Below are 22272 nucleotides of genomic sequence, written 5' to 3' on the forward strand. Positions count from 1 at the left end.
CCATTAAGCAAAGATTGAGATGGTAAAGCTCAAATTCTTTTTGAGAGGACCAAGGCTTGAAATGCCTACCTTGTAATCCCTCCTACTACTCCTTATACCTGGGGCCTTGCTAGTGAAATTTGACATGGAGAATTCTGAGGCCTTGCTAGTGAAATTAGACATGAAGAATGTGTATCACCACATCCCAATCAGTAAGATAGTGGGTAACACTGAAGAGTTTTAAGAGAGGAGGGAACTCCATTGCCAGATTACTTCCTTGCCGTGTTGGCTCTCTGCTGCTCCCAGAATGTTCATCAAATACCTGGTGCTAGTGATAGCTGAGGATGAAAGTAGTATATATCTGTCTGTATTTGGATAGTTCCTTCCTCATTTAGGCCTCAGTGGAATGGGCATTCCAGGAGTATCGAAACATTTTTATAGATTGCCTTCCAAAATGGCTTCTCCCTCAGCTTTTGGAAATAGAATCTCACTCTATATGTATATCTGACTATTGTCCATTGTTTTTGTTTAGTTTGTATTTACTCATTCATTCTCATTTACATTCTATATTAGTTTAGTAGTTCTAGTAGTATTGTTGCTTGGCTTTTTAACTTTGTGGCATACTCAGGTTATGTCAAATTAATGTTTTTAGTGGAATCTATAACAATTTCACTTTATAGATGTCCGTTTTCAACAAAAACCTGGTTATACATACATATATGTAATGTGTACGTAAAAATATATATAGCTTGCACATCTTGCATGTTTAAGATGCTGCATAGTCATTCATCATGATTTCTGGGTTGTGTAGGGATTTTCTCTATATATGTTTTCATATATGTTTTAATTGTTGTAACACGAGCATATATATATATATATATATATATATATATATATATATATATATATATATACAAATGTCCATAATTTTTTTTATAGGAGCTTGTATTTATGAAAGGAATATTTTATATTGAATGTTGCAGTATGATTCACAATGTTATTTTATAATGTTTTTATTTTTTAGAAGTGTACATATTTATAGGTGTTTTCATGGAAAGAGGATTTTATACAGATATAGAATAGAGAAATTTGTTTGAGCGTAATGCACTTGTAGTTTTTCTGTGCATAGCGTTTTAGAGGAAACGCATGTAATAATAGCTTTTTATAGGAAGAAAATGGCTTTATACAAGAAGATTAAGCAGGATGTGACATCAATGATTGTTGATGATGTAGTTCTATATAAATGCATTTAATTTATTATGTTTTTATCGGCCTGAAGAAGACCAAAGTTGAAAGCGCTTGCCGTGTGGTTTAAATAAAGTTATTTTATACATCTCCGCAGAACGCTTGGTTCCTTGTTTTGGATTATGGCAGCAAGCAATTGTTCCATGGAGAAGAAATAGTAATATAGACATCTGGCGAACAGTTATATTTAAACAGCAAGGTGCTTTTGCTGTTTTTGAGCGTTTGTACTTTTGCACATTGCATCTAGATACTGTGGTGAATTCTATTTTTACGTACTTGACCAAATGGTCTTTTGAATTACTGACAATACTTTCTGCCTTTACTGCGCCCTATTTCTTGTTTTTTATATTTTTATCTAAATTACTGAGGGCACAGAAGTGTTTTGTGAGCTTAACTTTGTCAGTATTTCCTAATATTGTTTATATATATATATATATATATATATATATATATATATATAAAACTGTATATGAAAAATATAAATGTATATTTACAGTGTGTAAAAATCGTATGAGTTCATTTAATTACATATGAATATCATTTAAATACATAAAAATATCAATAGCATGATGCAAATAGAAATAGAATAAAAAATGACATGAATATAAAATGGAATGAATGAAAAAAAATTCATATAGATATCAGTGGTTGACGGGAATAAATTCATTAAGACCCGGGGGAGTCGTGGCATCTAAATATATTTGCCACCACACTTCTCTGTAACTTAATAAACTTTTGTAGTCACCTCCCCTAGGATCCATTTCAGTATGTTCGAAAATGCTAAATTCAAAATGATGTTCGTCACCTTTAGATTGAATGTGTCTATATAAGGCATTAGTTTTGTCATTTGTTCTGATACTGTAAATATGGTCATATATTCTCTTCTTTAGGTGTCTCTCAGTTTTTCCTACATAAAAACTGGGGCATGTATTGCATTTCGCAAGATATATCACCATTTTTGTGTTACAATTGCCATATTTGGCTCTAATAAATGACTTATGACCATTATCTAACTTTATTTTACTCTCTTCCGACATATATTTACATTGATTGCAACATCCACATTTCGTGCTTCTAATTAGACACTTAAAATCTTTTTTGTTTCATTATGTTCCACTGATACTTTCATGTTCTTACCCATTTTATATTTAAAATTTGGTTTGTTGCCCAGTATTTTAAATAGGTTGGCATCACTAGATATTATATGCCAAAATTTACACATTAGCTTTTTAATACTGTCTATGGCCAAGTTAAATTGTAGAACACATGCTCTTTGAAATGGTGATGTCAAACATGTATTTACTTTGTCAAAATGCTTACCTAATTCTATGCCAGCTCCTAATAAAGCTTTATATTTCACTTCCCAGTGCTGTGTAACATATTCTACTACTTCCTCCATCATTTTTTAGGATAACCTCTTTGTTGGAATACATTTTTTATAAAATCCATTTTTTTCTTCATTTTCTCGTAATTAGATGTCATGCGTGCAGCACGAATGCATTGCCCTTTAAACACATTATATTTTACCTTAGGAGGGTGACAACTAGTATATGCTAAGTAGTTTGAAAAAGTATTTTTTCTATATATTTTAGACTGGAGTACTCCCTCATTGTGAAAAATAAATGTGTCCAAGTAAGGTATGCCTGTTACGCTGTGTGCATATGTGAATTTTAAATATTCACTGCTTGCATTAATATAGTTAATAAATTGTAGAATGTCATAGTCCGCGTCCCACAAAATGTAGATGTCATCTAAAAACCTAGAATAGTATTTAATATGTTTAAAATATGTACTAGGAAACAAATATAAATCCTCCCAATTTAACATGACTAAGTTAGCGTAAATGGGGGCACAAGCTGCCCCCATAGCCACTCCCCTAGTCTGTTTAAAATATTTTCCTTCGTAATAAATGAAGTTGTTATCCAGTACGATGGACATCATTTCCACTAATAAACATATTTCGTCCCATTCGAGAGTAGAATATTTAATAATAGTGTTACTGAAGGCTTCTAAGCCTTCTCTTGTGGGAATGCAAGAAAACAAGTCAATGACGTCAATTGTAACAAAAACAATATTGGTTTTCCAAGCTGTAATCGGATAGTTATTAAGAAAGACCCATGAGTCTTTGACCATGTGAATTATATGGTTGTACATAAATTTTAATTTGGTATCAATATATCTTCCTAATGGGAAGGTTTTGGATTTGTTTCCTGATACAGTTGGTCTAAAGGGTGGGTCATTAACGTCTTTATGTATTTTTGGTATACCTATCAATGTAGCTAATTTGGGAAATTTAACTTTTAGAAAATCATATATTTCTTGTGAAATTCTTCCATCTACTAAATATTCTTCTAAATATGAATCTATTCTTTGGTATGCTATATTTAGCTCGTTCAATGATATAGTTGCATAATTTCCCGACATATATAAAATGTCATAAATCTTTTTGGTATATTCAGTATTGTCGTAGAGGACTACCCCCCCCCCCTTTATCAGGTTTCATAATTCTTGTGTTATAGTCATTTTTTATCTCTCTCAAAAGTCTCTTTTCATCTGTAGACAAATTTTTAATAGAAGTCATCTGTCTCAGAGAATTGCATTCCTGATATATTTCCCTTGTAATAATTTTCTCCTACATGTCCATCGTTGGATGACTTGGAGGTATAAATGTACTAGCCTTTTTTAACAAATTCGTACTATTGTAAAAAGTAGAGGTATTGTGCATATCATTTTTTGGCTAATTATTAAAAAATATTTCCAAATTGATTTTTCTAATGTATTTCTTAAAATCAATTAAAAGATCAGTCTTATTGAAATGAGGGTTAGGAATAAATTTCATACCCTTTGCCAATAAATCAAAGTGTGTTCGATCAATTATAACATTAGAATAATTATATATGTTAAAGTTCTTATTCGAACATATATTTCCTGTAATAACTATATCATTTTCTTTTTCATTCTCTTTCGCTACACCTTCGTGTCCTGTTTCTATAATATTATTGGGCATCACTGATTCCAATTTCTTTGATTGTTTCTCTTTCTTGAAAATGTCTGTTTCGCCTGACTCTTGTTCTGATATGGTTGAGATGTATCCCTCATTTCCATGTGAAAATCCTGTCTCCCATATGTATGACTTATCCTTTAGATCCCTGCCATTTCGATTAATATTAGTACGACCCTTGATTTGTGACTTTATTGCTTTTGATTTTTCAAACAACCCATGGGGTTGGAATTGACAAGTGAAGGTAAAAATTAATTTAATAAGTTTTTTGACGAATGTGGTTTTAATTATATGCATATGTTGATCAAATATAATGATGAAAAATTAAGTGATCTTATTCAGGAAGCTGAAAAACTTAATACTAGAATAGTGAATGATTTACTATATTCTGAATGGGAGAAACTGTGCAACAAACAATATCAGGAGGCAGACAAGTGGATTTCCAAGATATGTCAGAGGAAAACTATTAAAATGCAAAGAGACAGGGAGCAGTACAACAGGGGAATTGCTTATGTATGGCCGGAAGCAATAAAGTCACAAATCAAGGGTCAGGAATAATTTAACCGTAGCTAACCAGAACTGCCTGGCACGTAAAACCGTGCAAACACGGTTTTTATAGCAGGGAAATGAGATATATAGAAATTAGCCCAAAATGACCAATAAACTACTAACTTCTGGGCTGGAACCACTCCTCCAGGGACAGATAGGCTGCTCAAAGCTCCTCTCTCTCACAGGTGAACAGAGAAACTTCCTTCTAGCCAAGTAAGGTATGGGCAACTCAGAAACTTGTAACACAGCCCTGAATTCAGCACTAGCCTGAAAACTGGACTATACTAGCTTAGAAAGGTGAGAGACAAGGAATTTTTTTTTTTAAAGATAAGGTAAAAACAGTAAAAAGTGCACTTAAAACAGCTTTAAACGACTACAAACGATCAGAAAAGACTATCACCTGTTTTGAAAGCCCATGTTTGCATTTGGTCCCCGCCTTTCCTGTAACTAGTGTAGTCCAGGTACAGATTTGCTGTGTCCAGGACTGTTGGTAAGCTTCTGAGCCCCCCCAAGCCCTTCTGTGTTGGAGAGAAGCCTTCTAGCTTATCAGTGGGAGTGGTAAGCACTAGGTAACCTATCTACCAAAGGAGAAGTGGTTTCTGGCCCAGAAATTATAGTTTATTGGCTGTTTGGGAAGCTTGGCGTATCTAAATGATCGTAAACAAGAAGCTCAATAAAATTTTCATCATCACAAGAACAGTCCAATGAAATACTTAAGTCCTCCAATTTCTGTTCTCTGGTCGAGCCCCTTGAAACCTCAGGGTATTAAACCCTGCTTGGGGTTATTGTCTGCTGTTGTAGTAAACTTTGTTTTTAATTCTGTATCTCCTCCTGAGCTCAGGATACTCTTTGCCATAATTAAGAACCACATCGTCAGCACTCTCAAATGTGGGTTCATTATTTTCCAAAGAGGAGAAATGGCTGGAAATTCTAATTTTCAACAGCAGCCCCTTTAAACCTTTGATGAGTGCCCAGGGGTTATGGATAGGCCATACCATTTGTATAGTCATTGACATCCCTATTTATTTTACTTAATTTTCCCACTTTTAATTTGTTTATGTGCTGGTCTATGCTGATGTATATTCTGTAGTGTTCATAACTCATAGCACTGTATTCTCTATCTTCCTAGATGGCTTTATCAAAATGGCAAGCTCTTTGAACAAAAGTTCAATGTCATACGTGTTCTACTTAATTAGTAATTCAAGTAGCTCAAACCCACATTTGTTGAAAAGCTTTAGTAAATCCAAGGGGAGAGCTGAGTTATATGCCAGTTCAGCAGTGGGAAAACACCATAACCTTAAGCCTTTGAGAATGAGCCTTAAACATTCCCTCAGGTAGGCATTTTCAAGCTGCAACTAATTGCAGCATGACAATTTTAAATCATATTCATTCAGCTTACCTTCCATTGAAGGGGTGCCGTGTCCTGTTTCAATGCTGAAAGATAAACCGGCCTGTAACCACTCTTAAAGTTGTGGTATTTCATTGTGTAAAGCCTGTATGCATCCGTTTGATGCGGCTCTGTTATGTAAACGGCTGCCTGCAGCCTCATTCACTTCCGGTGTATGCAAATGCGTATTATTTCCTTGTCTAGGCTCCAAATCTGGGCATGAGCTGGAAGAAAGAAATTGAGGTGTGAGATTAAAGTTAGTGGGCTGCTCGCTAGCCCCCCTGTGCAGGTCCAAGGCTTCTCTTGTGTTGGATCTATTTGTAAGACTAACATGCTGATAAAGGTTGTCCATATGTTGAGTAAGCTGCAAAACTAGTGCAGTAAGATATCCGATTTCAATTTCCATTCCTTCTTGTGGATGTTCTCTCTCTGGTGATGAGGGATCCACAATACTGCCAGTAGCCGTACGAAACACAAACTCAGAAACCAAATATACTGAAACAAACTGAAGAAAATAAACAGACTGGCAGACAGGGATCCAGCAAGCACCAAACTCAAGGCTCAATGTAAAAACTGACTTTAATATGAATAAAAATGAAAATAAAACACAAATCGTAAACACTTTCATTTAAACAGTGTAAACTTCATCAGATAAAGGTGAATTACAAAATGAACATTTAAATGCTGATCAAATCATTCCAGTTGGACACAGGGAAAAACTGCTAGCTGGTTATTAACAGGGAAAAAGAAAGGAATGAACTCTTCAGTCACTGTTTCTGCTCTTGGATGTGTATTAAAAGTACAATATGTTAAAAACATGCTTCTAAAATAAAATCAAAAGTAAACAGTTCCACAAAACATTCAACCAATGTTCAGCTATTTGTACTTTAAGAAAAATAGTTGAAATGTTATTAGTAAATAGCTAGTACGTCCATCAAGACATTTTTCTTTGTTATTTTGCTCTTTTCAAGGGCCTTTCATTTTAAAGCAGGAGTAATGGAGGTCCTGTCATTGATGCCAGGCCATTTGCCTGCATACAACAGAATCTGCCACCTAGGTTCCTTTAATTCTATCAGGACCCCCCCAAGGTTTTTTGTCACTAATCTCCACATGATCTATTGCCATGAACCTAAAGTTGTGATTACTGTTGCTATGAATGTGCCTAGCTAAAGCATTGTTTAAGTTGTTCCTTCTTATGGCATAATCATGTTCATAGATTCTAGTAGAAAGTTTTCTTTCCGTTTTGCCTATGTAGAACACAGGACAATGGTCACATGAGGCCACATAGACAACTGCTTTCGATGAACAATTGTATCTCCCCTCTATAATAAAATCCATGTTGTCTATGGTAAACATAGCACCCATTTTAACCTTATGGCACCAATTACAAGACTCACACTTGTGGTTACCCAAGCGGCCTGTTGTGTTATTGACGTGCCTATTCCTGAGGAGATCCTTTAAATTCCTACCTTTCCTATATGTTATTACTGGTTTGTCCCCTAAATGAGTTCTGATTTCTGTGTCTTCCATTAAAATATCCCAATTTTTATAAAAAATTGACTTGAGGCTATGTGAATTTGAACTGTATGTAACAATTAGGGATTTAAGGAAAGAGGTATGTTGTTTATCTGGTCCTCTGGTTTCTGTGTTTGACAAGTTAGTGTCTAGTACATGAACTCCAACTATGGGCTTGAAATGACCTGTTCTTCTTTTCTTTGTGACCTCTTCTATAAGTTCATTAAGCATGTCAACAGAGTATGCCCTCCTAAGAAACATAGATTTCAAATTTGTGCACTCTTAAGATGAAGTCTTCCTCTCCAGAGAGCATGTGGGCAGCTCAAACAAACTGCCCTTTCACAACAGACCTCTTCCTATGTTTCGGGTGGGAACTGGTGTAGTGCAAAAAAGAATATGAATGTTTCCTTTCTATGTATTCTAGTGGCATACCTCCCATTATGTTTATCTTTAAACAAATGGACATCAGGATAATCTATGTGGTCCAAGTTAATAACCCAAGTAAATTGTAAGTCCACATTTTGTTCAGAGGATCTGAGAATCAGTCTAGAATTAAGGAGACTGGAACTGGAGGCTGAAGAAAGGGAAGAAGCAGTGCTGATATGAACTTGAGGCTGCGGAGAAACAGCATCAATATGGCCTGAAAGCCAAACAACTGGAGACTGAAGTGAGACTGCACCTGGAAGTTCAACAACTGGAGGCCAAACGTCTTGAACTGGAATCAGCAGAGAGACTCAGATGTTTAGAAGCTGAGGAAAATGAGAGACAGCACCAGCATTAAGTGGAGATTTTTACCCTTCGAGAGGGTCATGGAGGTAATAGAGAAGGGAATATCTGGACCCCAAAAGCTGTAAAGGTCAGTAAGCTTTTTTCTCAATGCAGGGATGGGGGTGACTTTGATAGTTTGGTTCGTATATTTGAGAGGATACGTAGACAGTATGATATTGACCGTGAGCTCTGGGTTCATGTCATTCCCCTACTCCATGGTAAAGCTTTTCATGCCATGTTGTCTGATGTAGATTGTTTGAATTATGTTAAAGTTAAGAACATAGGTTCATAGGTTCATACTAGGCTATCTGCCCAAGGGCATTTATAAGCCTAGCCCATAGTTATGTGGCTTTCGCCACCCCTTTAGTTTGAATAAAAACTATGCCTATCATTTTGCTGTGCCTCTGTCAAGCAGTGACGCTGAAGTAATCCCTGGGGTATATCTGCAATCTCCCATCCATTGGTCAAGATTCCTCTTGAACAAGACCAGAGAGGTGCTCTGCCTCACATGTACCGGGATTTTGTTCCACAGCATAGGGAGTCTCTGGGTGATGAATCTGTCCCTCCAGCACGTTCTATTTATAACCGTGTCAAGGTTTAAGTCTCCGCCCTTGTGGTTCTGAGGGATCTAGATTTTTGAGGTGAAGCATATTCATCAAATCTGGGTTTGACATGGCCTTATATGTCAGGCACAGGTCACCTCTGAGCAAGCGGTATGAGACTGAATAGAGCTGGAGTTCTTTCAGTCGGGCAGCATAAGACATATTTTTGAGACCCTTTATCCTTTTGGTGAGGAACTTTTGGGGCCTTTCAAGCTGCAGCAGGTGTCTGGTCAGATACATTCGAACGGGCATTGTACTCAATCATAGGTCTAATAAGTGATGAGTACAGGGGACGATGACCTCCCTTGATCTAGATGTGAATCCCTTCATGAACAGGTGGGTGATATAGAAGGTTTTCCTAACTACTTTAGCAACATGAGTGTCAAACGAAGGCTACTGTCAACCTGGGTCCCCAGATCTCTGATGACTTTTTCTGTGCTCAGTGGATTGCCACCTATATGGTAGCTAGGGTAGCCTTGTTTTTCCCAAAGGGTATGACTATGCATTTTTGGCGTTTAACTTCAGGCCATGGCTCTGGCACCAGTTATCCATTTCTGTGAGGCCCTTCTGGAGGATATCTGTGTCAGATGTGTTTTCAGTTTGCAGTCATCTGCAAACTTTGTCAGCCATAACCCTCCTGTGTTTGCTTGTACTTCAGAAAAGTAGATGCCGAACAAGAGTGGACCCAGGACTGAGCCCTGTGGGACACCACTTGTGACAGGCTTTGAGTCTGACATGGCTCCAGCAACTCTGACCCTGTGGGTTCTGTCACTTAGCCAGTTTGCAACCCATCTTGTGATGTATGGGTTTACATTCAAGCTGATGAGTTTTTCGATGATACCTGAGTGGGGTATTGTGTCGAAGGCCTTTGCCAGGTCGAGGTAGGCTGTATGGACTGCCTTTCCTTCATCAATGGCCTTGGTGACTGTCTCGAAAAAGTCAACCAAGTTTAAGAGGCAGGATCTGCCTTTGACAAAGCCAAACTGAGTTGGATCCTTCTAGATTGTTTTAAACTAACACCTGAAGCTTATAGGAAAAAGTTTTGTTAAGACAGACACAAGGCAGGTAAAAGTGTATGTGATTATATTGCTGATTTAAGTACTTACTTTCACAGATGAATGAGTGGGTGTCGGGTCACCACTTTTGAGGGACTAGCAGACCTTTTGATGAGGGAACAAGCCCTCAGTACGTTGCCTGATGACATGAGAATCTGGTTAGCAGACAGAGAGTGCAACTCTGTGGAGTTGGGGAGAAAATGGAATTTCTGCTTAGCAAGTGTAACACCAATGCATAATAAAGGGATACCCAGTGCTGCACATGGACATAAGGGAACCCATGGGGTCAGTCTAAACCACTCCAACAGAGTACATCACTAACAGGGGAAACTACTAGTCCAAGTGCACGTTTAGGGATCAGATGTTTCAAGTGTAATCAGAGAGGCCATATAGCACTCAATTGTCCATTGAGGCAAGGTGAGAAACAAAAGATGAGGGAGCCAGCAAGTAGTGATGACAAACTGACAGTGGGAAATTGTTTGGAAAAAAATGGGTGTGAATCTATCACCAAAATTTATATCCTATCTTAGTAGATGATAAACAGGTTACTGCTAAGAGAGAGACAGCTTCTGATATAACCATTGTGAGGCCTGCAGTGGTTAGAGAAGAACAGTACCTGCTTGGACAGTCAACTTCAGTCAGAGCTTTGGGAGGGAACCCATTCCATATACCTTTGGCTAGGGTTTATCTTGAATGGGAGGATGGAAGAGGAAGCAGGTAGGTGTGTTTGAGGATATTCTTGCAGATGTCTTGATAAGGAATGACTTTGATGATTGTAGTACCTTGTGTACATGCAGTGACATGCAGTCATGCTTGGAGACAGGCATGTAGGTCCAGTAGCCTGGGAGAGACCCAGAAAAATCTCATACCCTGAAGCAGGGACTGGTGTGGTGGCTATTTCAATGAAGGAGCTTATCCTATAGAAGTAAGTCTGAAAGTGAGCCACAGCTGCTGGTAGGTAAGGATGTTCCCTTGTACACTGTGACTGTAAGGACGGAGGTGAGTCATAGTACCCAGATTGACAGTGAGGCACAACTGTCGGAAGTTGCTAGGCTTCCTGTGGAAGAGGAGCTTTTGTATGAGGATATTCCTGCAGTTGTTCTGATAGGGAATGGCTTTGAGGATGCATTGCCTTGTGTGCATGCAGTGACATGTAGTCAGGCTGGGAGATAGGCATGTGGGTCCAGTGGCCTGGGGGGCTACCCAGACAGATCTCATACCTGAAGCTGGGACTAGTGTGTTGGCTGTTTCAGAGAAGGAGCTATCCTGTAGCAGTAAGTGTGAAAGTGAGCCACAGCTGCTGGGAGGTAATGATGTTTCCTTGGACATGGTGACTGCAAGGATGGAGGGGAGTGATAGCACCCAGATTGACAGTGAGGTACAGCTGTTGGAAATTACTATGCTTCCTGTGGAAGGAAAGCTTGGGAGGGTCACAAATGTAGAGTTGTGACAGGCTCAACTTACAGACCTTATATTACAAAGCTTGAGGGATATGGCTAAGGAAGCATCTGGGGTTCAAGGAAGTAAACAGTCTGTATACAGGAACAAATGTTTGTTGTAAAAAGGGTGGACTCCTGGAGGTGCACTAGAAGACAAGGTTGTATGTCAGCTGGTAGTGCGTAGAGCGTACCATCTGCCACTTCTAACTATAGTCCCTAATATTCCTTTTGCAGGTGATACTGATGTAGAGAAAGTAGCAAATGCTTTGCTAGAAATTTTCAGCAGAGTAGGTTTTCCAAGGAAGATACTGACTGACCAAGGTGCCAACTTCATGTCAGACCTACTGACTTGTTTGTGGAAGTGTTGTGGGTGAAACATTTAAAGATCACCCCCTACCATCTCCAGACTAATGGTCCTGTCGAGAGGTTAAACTCTACATTAAAGACTATACTACCGGCATTTGCAGACCAGTTTAAAAGGGCGAAGATAACCATTAAACACAGTAAGTGTCAGGTGGGTATGGCGGAGGTCACTTACTTAGGACACAGAGTGGGAAGATTAGGCCAGATTCTGTCAAAGTAGAAGCTGTTCAAGTGTGGCCACTTCCTGTTGCTAAAAAACAAGTGAGAGCATTTCTAGGGACAGTGGGGTACTGTTGAAAAATTGTGACCATTTGTGGTGCAATGGCTGCGCCTCTTACTGACCCAGCTAGGAAAAATAAAGTGGATAAGGTAGTGTGGACTACAGATTGTAATCATGCATTCCAAAAACTTATTTTGGAAGGGCCCCCTGTTCTGGCCAACTCAGGGGCTTAGACTGGTGATCTGACCTTATTCCTCTGAAGCACTTGTTTTGTCAAGACATACTCAATGTAATGACAGATGCTTGGAAACCTAATTAAAAGGAATCTCACTTGATGAAATGAAGAAAATTCTCTATTTGGTGCCAGAAAAGACGCCTTTCAAGTGGCTATGCCTCCGGTTGTTTTAATTATCAATTTTTCAACAGGTCTTTTATTTTTTTTCTGTGAAGGTACTTGTGGCTGACATTTTGAGTTTCATTTGAAGGCAGCTCACTTGCCAAATTACGTACGGGTACAGCAGTTGTGTATGGGGTTATCCACCATCGTGAGTCAATGAGTGCAGTTCTACCTCCTTGCGATTTGAGCATAACTGATATCGGACCCCCTCTGAACCAGTAACATCAGTTCCACTAACGTTCCTCTCCTGGAAGACCATCTTTTTGGTAGCTAAAACCACTACTAGGAGAATCTTAATTGTAGGCTTTGAAGTGTTGAGACATTTGTTGTTTTTCACAGGGAAGATGTCAGCCTGAAGAGAAACCTGTCATTCATGATCATACTGGTCTCAGAGCTTTCTCTTAGTCAATCCAGTCAACTTCCAGTATTCATCCCACAGCCACAAAATAAAGACAAAAGAGTCTCTGTTTGATATTCACAACTTAGATTCTACCTGGATAAAATGAAGGCTGTAAAGCAGACAGTGCAACAGTTAGTGGCTTTCACTGCAGTGACGCAGGGTAGGCCAGTTTCAAACCAAACCCTCTCTAAATGCCTAGTGAACTGTAGTAGTTTGGTTTGGTATGAGAAGCATGAGAAGGCCATACAAGCAGATATCAGAAAAGACTCTTACCAGGACAGCTTCCACTTTCAACTCTTTCTTTTGTCATGACTAGGCTTAAATTATTTGCAAGATGACCACATAGTCTTTAAGCCACAGATTTTTTTTTTAAACATTACAAGCTGGATCTTCAGTCCAGGAGAAGAATAGAGATTGAGGCCGCAGTCCTGCAGGGATTATTTAGAGGGAATCCAACATAACAAATCTTGTAGCTTTGGTCCACCCCTTTTATAGCTATGGGAATGTACTATTCCATCAGGAGTTCTTCTGCAGCAATGATCCATTTGAAGAACATAGCACAGCTGTGTGGCAACTTACCGTAACAGTCCTTAACTTCTCAGTAGTAAAGAGAGAGGTGAAAACCAGAGGTAGGCGACTTCCATGCCCTTACCTAGACCTGCATGCTTTGTTGGCATTAAAGGGCAGGGAATCATAGTTGGGGTTCTACAGTTGCTATTTGGCATAACTAAGACTCAGCTTTCTGAGGAAAAAAACAGAAGATATTGCCAACTGACAAGGTTTTTTTTTTTTTTTTTTTTTTTGCTTGCTTTTATCCGGGACACAAGTATATATCCTTGCATTGGGGAGGAGTATAAGCAGTAAAGCAGGCATCTGCTTACAGCTAATTCCCATACGCTTATGAAACTGGGATCCCACTTTAATTTTTAATGTCAAGGTGTGTTTTCACACAACTGTACTTTACCTTGTAATTAATTTGTCTATCAGGCCACGTGTGTTCCTTCATACTGCTCATCTTAGGTCATAAAGTATAAAAATGAGTTTTGTTTTTCAACCTTTCCTTTTTTTAATAATATCCTGTATCTTATTTTTGCGTGATAAACTGTTTGTACTCATATCACTATTCTGGATTTTCTGTTGTTGAAGTAGTATCATAGGTTACATAAACTTTTAATGTTTCTTGTATATTCTTTTGACAGACAGTTGTGTTAGTATTGAATTTGTTGTTGTATTGCAGCAGCACTGAAACTTTCTTTTTGAGTCCATATTCTACACAGGCCCTGTCCTGCTATATTAAACCCGGTTGCCAAAGTGAATAAACTAAAATAAAATAGTCCACCCTCCATATGTAAGAATAAGTAAAATACCTTGTAGCTCATATCTGGCAGCTGGAGCAGAGGGTTAAGGCTGCAAACTGTACTTCCTGAGGAAAAATGTTCGATTCCCTCAGCCTTCATTTGCCTACTGTGTGATCTTGAGCAGGTCACTTGACTAAACATTGCTCCCAGGTTGCCTCTGAAAAGGGGCTGTTTGTCCAGTGGGCCTACCTGGTTAACATATGGGTATTATTACTACCATTACTATTGTTATTATTACTATTACCCTGAACATTTTGATCTACATTTCTTTCTTTTTTTTTTTTTTTTTTTTACTTTAGTAGCTTATATGAACTTCTTATGAAAGTTATTCATGTTCTTAATATGCATCTGTCTTTGCCTTCTTTTTAGGTCTCAGTCCCCTATCCACCAGGAACCACCTAGTTCATCTTTAATGGAAGGTGACGGACCAAGGGAACATGATGAAGGTTTAGAACGAATACGACCCTCAGGTAAGAACCAGTTAGCTAGCTTCCCAAAGAACCAATTAGCTAACTTCCCAAAGATGGAGACATGGCTGTCCGTCTACTAGTACATGGAACTCTTCAGCCAGGAATACTGTTTGCTCCACTTGCTTCCCTATTTACCTACTAGAATGTGCCAAACAGGTTCTGTTCAAGTACTCAGGATGCTGTTAATCTTTATCACCTCTCTCTAACTGCAGCTGGCTGATGAAAACTTCTCAGGTTTGGGTCTTCTCTCTTGGACTTCGAGCCTCCTGATCTTAAATACATCCCAAATCTCTCCAAGTTCAAAAATATGTTTTCTCCAGTATGCAAGAAAAATAAATCAGTATGAATGTATGTGGTAAGGACTACCCTGATGTCCTTACACTCTTTATTCAAGCAGTTGCCTTTCTCCTTCCTTGACTTATCTGTCATTTGTGGCCCACTTTCCATCTAGCTTTTGTTTTATGCTTCCTAGTACCATACATTTCCTTTATTAATTGTCTGACCTTTTTTAGTGTCATCACTATTTGAAGACTGTAAAAGTTTAAGTATCCTGTGTTAATTGTTCATATACTGTATTTACACTTAGTTTCTCAGTTTATTTATTCTGAATTAGCTACTTGTCATACTTATATGTTTGTCTGTTATTTACTCCAGAGACAAATTTCTAGGTTATGTGTTGGCCTGTGTTACGTCTGTAGTTTGCTGTAATGGCCCAGGTCATGGCTAAAAACGGTCATTTTGGTTCAGTCCACTTACTGACTTTGTATGCAGTAAAATAAATAAATGCTTTAGTGGTTCCTGTTGCTTTTGGAATAAATGTGTGTATCTGTATAGATAGCATGTATAAATACAAATATTAAATATAGATATATCTGTGTGTGTGTGTGTGTGTGTGTATATATATATATATATATATATATATATATTTTTTTTTTTTTGTTTGTTTGTTTTGTTTTACTATCAAAATGTGAAAAATCCCAAAATTTTCCACTTTTTGATCATATTTATTATACAAATTTGGTAATACAGAATTACCAAAATGTTAGAAATGGTAACCATGGAATCGACATTCAAACACCGGAAGTTCCTGTTTTGAAATTCTGTGTTACCGGTAACATTTTTCCAGAGGGGCAAGCCCCCCTGTACCCCCCATGTAGAGGGTAGTCGGGATGCTGTGAAGGGTACATTTTCCACCCCCCCACTATAGTGTGATTTGTTATCAGAATGTCGATCCCATGTTAGCAAACGCACACAACCATTTGCCAATGAGGATTCAAATATTTCCGGATCAACATTACAGAAACTAGGAAACACTCATTTGGTCATCCCAGTTTTCCATAAGTGCCATTCCACATTTTGAAAACGTGTGTGTGTGTGTGTGTGTGTGTGTGTATGTGAATATATATATATATATATATATACACACACACACACACACACACACACACACACACACACACACACACGTAGTATATCTAGCTGTCTGTATATGTGTGTGTATGCATATAGATAGATGGATATGTACGTGTATATATGGATCTGCTTCAGTAGCTCAAATGTACACAAAACTGAAATTTACTTTAACGAGACGAGAAGATCGCAATTTGAAAGTCATGAATGTTTACACTTTCGAAGCTGGCGAAAATGAAAAAACAACTGTACATGTCAGATACCACTAGCAGCATGTGAATGAAGATTGTGGTGTATTGATAGAAACACCTGCTCCATTTAAGCACTGTTGCACTCCCCCACACCCCTGCAAATTATGTATACTTACTTTGAGATCGCACTACAGTGGAGAAAGCGTAAACTTACCGATCCTCCCTGTACCACGATCTTCATTCTAAGACCATCAATTCTGTTAGGGTGGTTGACACACTTTCCTCACAAAGACTCATCAGCAGCTTCCCTTCTTCAGTTTATGCTTGGTTGATGTCAAGGGTGACATCAGGGGTCTTAGGCTGACCACACATGCAGATTACTGCAGACTTGGAACTGTCAGTATTCCAAATGATATCCATACCCCCTAAGTGGGCCTCATCCAAACAGATTCACGATGCCTAGACAGCGGGCTTAAAGGACATCGCTAAAAATGTGACATTGTATTCTTGATGAAACAAGAACAACCTTGTTTCTGCTACATAAATGATACTATCCTGGCAGAGTAGGTACAGTCATTAGAGACCTAACAATATTCATAGACAGTGAACTCTCCTTTGACCACCATTTATCAACTGTATTTAGAAAATCCTTCTGTCTAACCCACTTACTACTAAATGAATGTTCTTCATGTCCTGTGAAGTTGGTCTGTCCTTATTAAGCCCATAATAGAATGCAATTTTTATTTGCTTATTTATTTATATAAGGTTTTGTTGACTTGGTTGGTCTCACTAAGCAAGTGGCCTCTTTTTAGGGAAGACCCTTGGTGGTGGTCATACTGACTAGGGGACATTTGGCCAAGGCACTAGAAAGGAAGGAATATAAGTTTTGGGAATTAAAAACTGATGAATGCAATGAGAAAAGGAATGAGTAGTAAAATCATGAGAGAGTTTTTTTTCTGGTGTTCCTATGGAGTGAGCTAACAGATGATATTAGAAAAGCTGATAAGTGAAGAAGAAAAAGAAGTTTTGATGAGTTTTATGAAGCTGTGGATTTTTTGTGGAGAATCTTAAGCTACTTGATAAAATGAATTACGAAATATATAGCAAATAGAAGAAGGCATGTGTTGTTGTAAGGTGGACGAAACTGCAGAACACTGTTTTTAGAATGTAAAATAAATAAGCATTTTTGGGAAAAGTTAATATGGCAACAATGTGAAGGATTACCGTAGAATAAAAACAGAATGGAGATGTATTGGCAGAAATAAGAAAATGATTGTGAAAAATGCAGTGGAGAGGTGGAAGTAAATAAAGGTAGTGGTGAGGGGGAAAAAAGTATTGATTTTTGTTACATTAGGTTTTCTTTTTTTGTAATGTTGATGAAGACTTTGTAAGAATGATGTAAATATGATGAATATGAGGTTGTAAATTATATGTTCATTTATAAAGCAACCCCTGATCTTTTTTCAGTAAGTGTCATGGGATCTTTTACATCCTCATAATGTTTCTCCAACTGTGTAGATGGGATGTGGTTTAATGTCTCATCGCAAGGACAGCACACTCAGAAGTGCGGCAGCCCCCCTCTTGCTGCACTGCAGTGTCCCTGGATGGGAATAAAGCCCATTATGTCCACTCTGGCATTTATCTTTTTCTGCACATGGTCCAATTAGAAAAACACTTGCCAAAAGAATGTCAGGCATAATGTCCCTAAGCTATATTGAGCATCTAAAAGTTCTGCAACTCTACTTAGTCTCTTTTTGGACATACCATGGCGATCTCAGTTTGGCCATTAAGGATGCAAATGATTGTCAGCTGTTTGACCTTCTGTATGTTCATAAAATTGTAGTCACCACAAATAATCACTCCAGAGGCTTAAGTCTGCAGTGTAACATAAGCAGAACCTGTTGGTGGGACAGAGCTCTCTTACTGCATGTCAAGCAAAGCAGTTCCCTAGCTCTTTTTAAATCTGACTGTGATAAGTAGATGGGCAACTGTACATTTTTCCCATACCTTGTTCTTCAGTCCATTTTGGAAAGGTGCAGCAAATAAGCTGCAGTGGCTAGGCTCCTAATGAACTTTTTGATCACTTGCCTAATGTGCATCTACAAACATAAACATATATGTGTACGTACATGTCTGCATGGTCCCTGCTTGTGGTCACAAAAGGCCTCCGTGCTTACCTGTTCATAAGCATTAAAGAGCAACCATCAAATCATATGCAAGAATCATCTCCCCCATGACAAGTGTTGCATGCTGTTTTTACAGTGGTGAAGCCCCCACGTACTTATTGTGGGAAGCTATTAGCAGAAAAAAAGACAGAAAATCCACCCAAGGATGGCCAATCAACGAAATCCACAAGTGTTCCAATTAAAATGTAGTCCTTTAATATGAATGAAACTTCGACTTGAAAATAAAATGAAAAATAAAAAGCTCAAAACTGTCCCTTGAAGATATCCGATAAGCGCTTTTGACTGTTGCCTTCCTCAGATTGTATGAGACACTAGGGACTTCCATTTCCTTTTATATATGAAATTCTATACTATTTGACCAATCACCATTGCTGAATATTTGGCAACATCCAATCCTATCTTGTTATCTCAAGATTAATTTGCATATAATCAGCTCTGTGCTTCTGTTTCCCGCCTTTATTATGTAAATTAGATGTTCCAGTCCTTCATTTTGATTGGATGTATAATATGTTATTGATGATAATGTGAGCAAAGTGAGTGTTACTCTTCCATTTTCTTTAATTATCAAGACCAATAACAGGTGGCGCTGTTCTCAATGATGTAGTATCCAAAGTAAATAGAAGCATTCATAAACACTCCAAATATTAAATCTTCGAAGAAATTTGTGAATATAACTTTCTATTCATTACAATGGTATGCAAGTATGATGGATCTTTACCTGCATAATCAAAATAATGTCGCTTAAAATTATGGAATTACAATAAGAATCCTTCAACTAAATTATATCTCATTTCGAAAAATACAACCAATGCCTGTTTCAGATGTTATCTCTAAAATACCAAAGTCTTGCCAAAAACAGGAAAGTGTGTGGATAGAACAGCAACGCTAACTGTTCACTTTCCAATCTCTTTCAAGCAAAGGCAACATCCAATCCTATCTTGTTATCTCAAGATTAATTTGCATGTAATCAACTCTATGCTTCTGTTTCCCACCTTTATTGAGTATGTAAATTAGATGTTCCAGTCCTTCATTTTGATTGAATGTATATTGTGTTATTGATGGTAATGTGAGCAAAGTAAGTATTACTCTTCCATTTTCCTTTGATTCTCAAGACCAATAACAGGAGGCGCTGTTCTAAATTATGTAGTATCCATAAGTAAATAGAAGCATTCATAAACACTCCAAATATTAAACTTCGAAGAAATTTGTGAATATAACTTTCTATTCATTACAATGCTATGCAGGTATGATGGATCTATACTTGCATAGTCAAAACAATGCCACTTAAATTATGGAGTTACAATAAGTATTCTTCAACTGAATTGTATCACATTTCGAAAAATACAACCAACGCCTGCTTCTCTAAAATACCAGGGTCCTGTCAAAAACAGGAAAACATGTGGATAGAACAGCAACGATAACTGTTCACTTTCTAATCTCTTTCAAGCAAATGAGGGAAATTACTGCCCTTTTTTTAAATATTTTAGTTCTTTCAACAACAGCAAAGACTTTGATTTTGTCACAGAAAGTGGCTTCAACATGTGTTAAACCATTGGTAGCATGATCTTATTTTTCATTTAATCATTAATGTAAGAGTTCATTCCTTTTACCAAAAAAAATATATAAAATGTGAGAAAAATGATGTTGTTCGATAAGCAAGCAGTATAATATCCTTTAACAATGGCTAGAATAAATTTGGCCTTAATCAGGTAAAATGCACTTGTTACTATCATCAGACAAAATTCAAATTACAGGTTTGTCATATAGATGGCACAATAGTTTTGTTGTTATATACTTCTTCTGTTCTTAAATATGAAAATAACTCTCATCATTATATTCTCTTCATTCCTTAATATAAGGATGTATTCCTTTTATTAATAAAGATATGAAGAAGATGGTGTTGGCCAATAAGCGGGTAATAAAATGCCCTTTGACAAAAGCTGGAAAATTACTTTGGTCTCAGTCAAATGATGCTCACATAGTATTGTCTTTGTCAGTTAACTTTAAAGTTGTGAATTTATAGATGGCACAATGGATTAACTACACTTTACATCTTCTGTTCTTTAAAACAGGTTTAAGCGGGACTATGTTATTTAAACCAGGGGGTTGATCTGCCCTCAGGTTAATAATCCATTTTGTTTCTTTCAGCTCTGTCAAGGTCTCAATGTCCCCTTTGTGTGGACCAGAGAAAGCTCTATCAATGACTTTACATAGAAACTTGTGATTTTTATTAATAACATGTTGTGCCAACGCATTATGTATTTCCTTGTTCTTAATATCCAATTGATGTCTCTGTACCCTTCTTTTGAAGCATTGGTTAGTTTTTCCTATATAGAATGATGCACAAACCTCACAGGTAGCTCAATATACAACATCTGAGGTTTTACATGTTGCTTTGATGTTAAAAATATAGTCTTTCCCTGTATCCGGATGTGTGAAGTAGTTGCTGTCATCTATCACACAACAGATATTACAATTCCCACATTTTATTGTTCCTTTCCGTCCTATTATTGTATTTGGTGTCTGGATGTTAGTACATAATAATCTTTTCATATTTTTCCTGTTTTTAAAACAGAATCTAGGTCTCTGTCCAACTATAGCGTTTAGATGCGCATCTTGTGTAAGCACTGGCCAAAATTGATTAATTCTCTTAGTAGTCTGAGCATTATCTGAACTGTATGTTAGAGTATATTTTTCTGTATTATTCTGTATTATAGAGCTAAATTGTTGCTTTGATATCTGTTGCCTTAATGTTCTGCAAATATACAGAGATCAGTATATATTTTTTTGGTTTTATAATTTGCACTCTGATTCCATTCCTCACATCTCTTTTGAAACTTTTCCCCACCCCCTCTCCCTGTTCTTGGTTGTAGTTTAAATTTGGTGACTTTTGCAGTGCCCGTCCCACTGTAGGTTTGATCTAGGACACTCCCCCCAGTCCCATCTCTTTACCACATTCTACCTAATTAACCCTTTCTGCACTTGCTTTTAGTCCTTTTTAATTTAATTACATTTTTTTAAACTGTGCGTGGACTAATATTGCTACATACTCAAGTGTGCCAGCTTGGACTGCATGTGAATTGTTTTTACTACTTTTCTGAAAAAAAAATTGTAAGCCTGTTTTCTACCTTTCCTGTAATTCGTGTTCCAGATACAGATTTGCTGTATCTAGGATTATTTGTAAGCTTCTGAGCCCCCCAAGCCTTTCTGTGTTGGAGAGAAGTCTTCTAGCTTATCAGTGGGAGTGGTAAGCACTAGGTAACCTGTCTACCACATAAGGAGTGGTTCTGGCCCAGAATTTGTAGTTATTGGCCGTTTGGGCGGTCTTCCATCTCTCTCAACTTTCTGATTTGAAGGCCTGCATTTGCACTTGTTTCTGTCCTGTAACTCCTGGGCCCATCTCATTTGCTCACTTAAAATTTTTTTTTTTTTTTTATCATCTGCTTTTACTGTATTTGTGTTTCTTCCTACTTTATTTTGCTTTTGTGTCATCTTAAAAGTACTCAGTTGTATTTATTACTGCTTGGTGTAACTCATTCTAAGCCTTTTAGTTTAAGCACTTGGGCTTCAGACCAGTTGTTTTACATTAAGAAGGTTTGTGGCCTGCACTGTGGTGGCAGGACAGGTAGCTTACATCCTTCTAAATTGAGAACTGCTGATTGAGGGCTCAGTGTCTGTTATTCTCAAAGTATATTAATTCTGGTTTAAGCACTTGGGCTTCAGGCCAGTTGTTTACA

General features: G+C 37.6%; 1 protein-coding gene across 1 annotated transcript in view; it reads left to right on the plus strand.

Annotated features, from left to right (window-relative positions):
• The window catches only part of SIPA1L2 (signal induced proliferation associated 1 like 2), a 2064602-nt gene that overhangs the window by 1446946 nt on the left and 595384 nt on the right, over positions 1 to 22272 (plus strand). Inside the window, exon 13 of the mRNA XM_044087172.1 lies at positions 14648 to 14748. Coding sequence (XP_043943107.1) covers positions 14648 to 14748 — 101 coding nt within the window. The remainder of the gene's footprint in view (positions 1 to 14647; positions 14749 to 22272) is intronic.

Source organism: Protopterus annectens, chromosome 1.part1 (assembly GCF_019279795.1).
Source record: "Protopterus annectens isolate FY-2018-M chromosome 1.part1, PAN1.0, whole genome shotgun sequence".
Classification (NCBI taxonomy): domain Eukaryota; kingdom Metazoa; phylum Chordata; order Ceratodontiformes; family Protopteridae; genus Protopterus; species Protopterus annectens.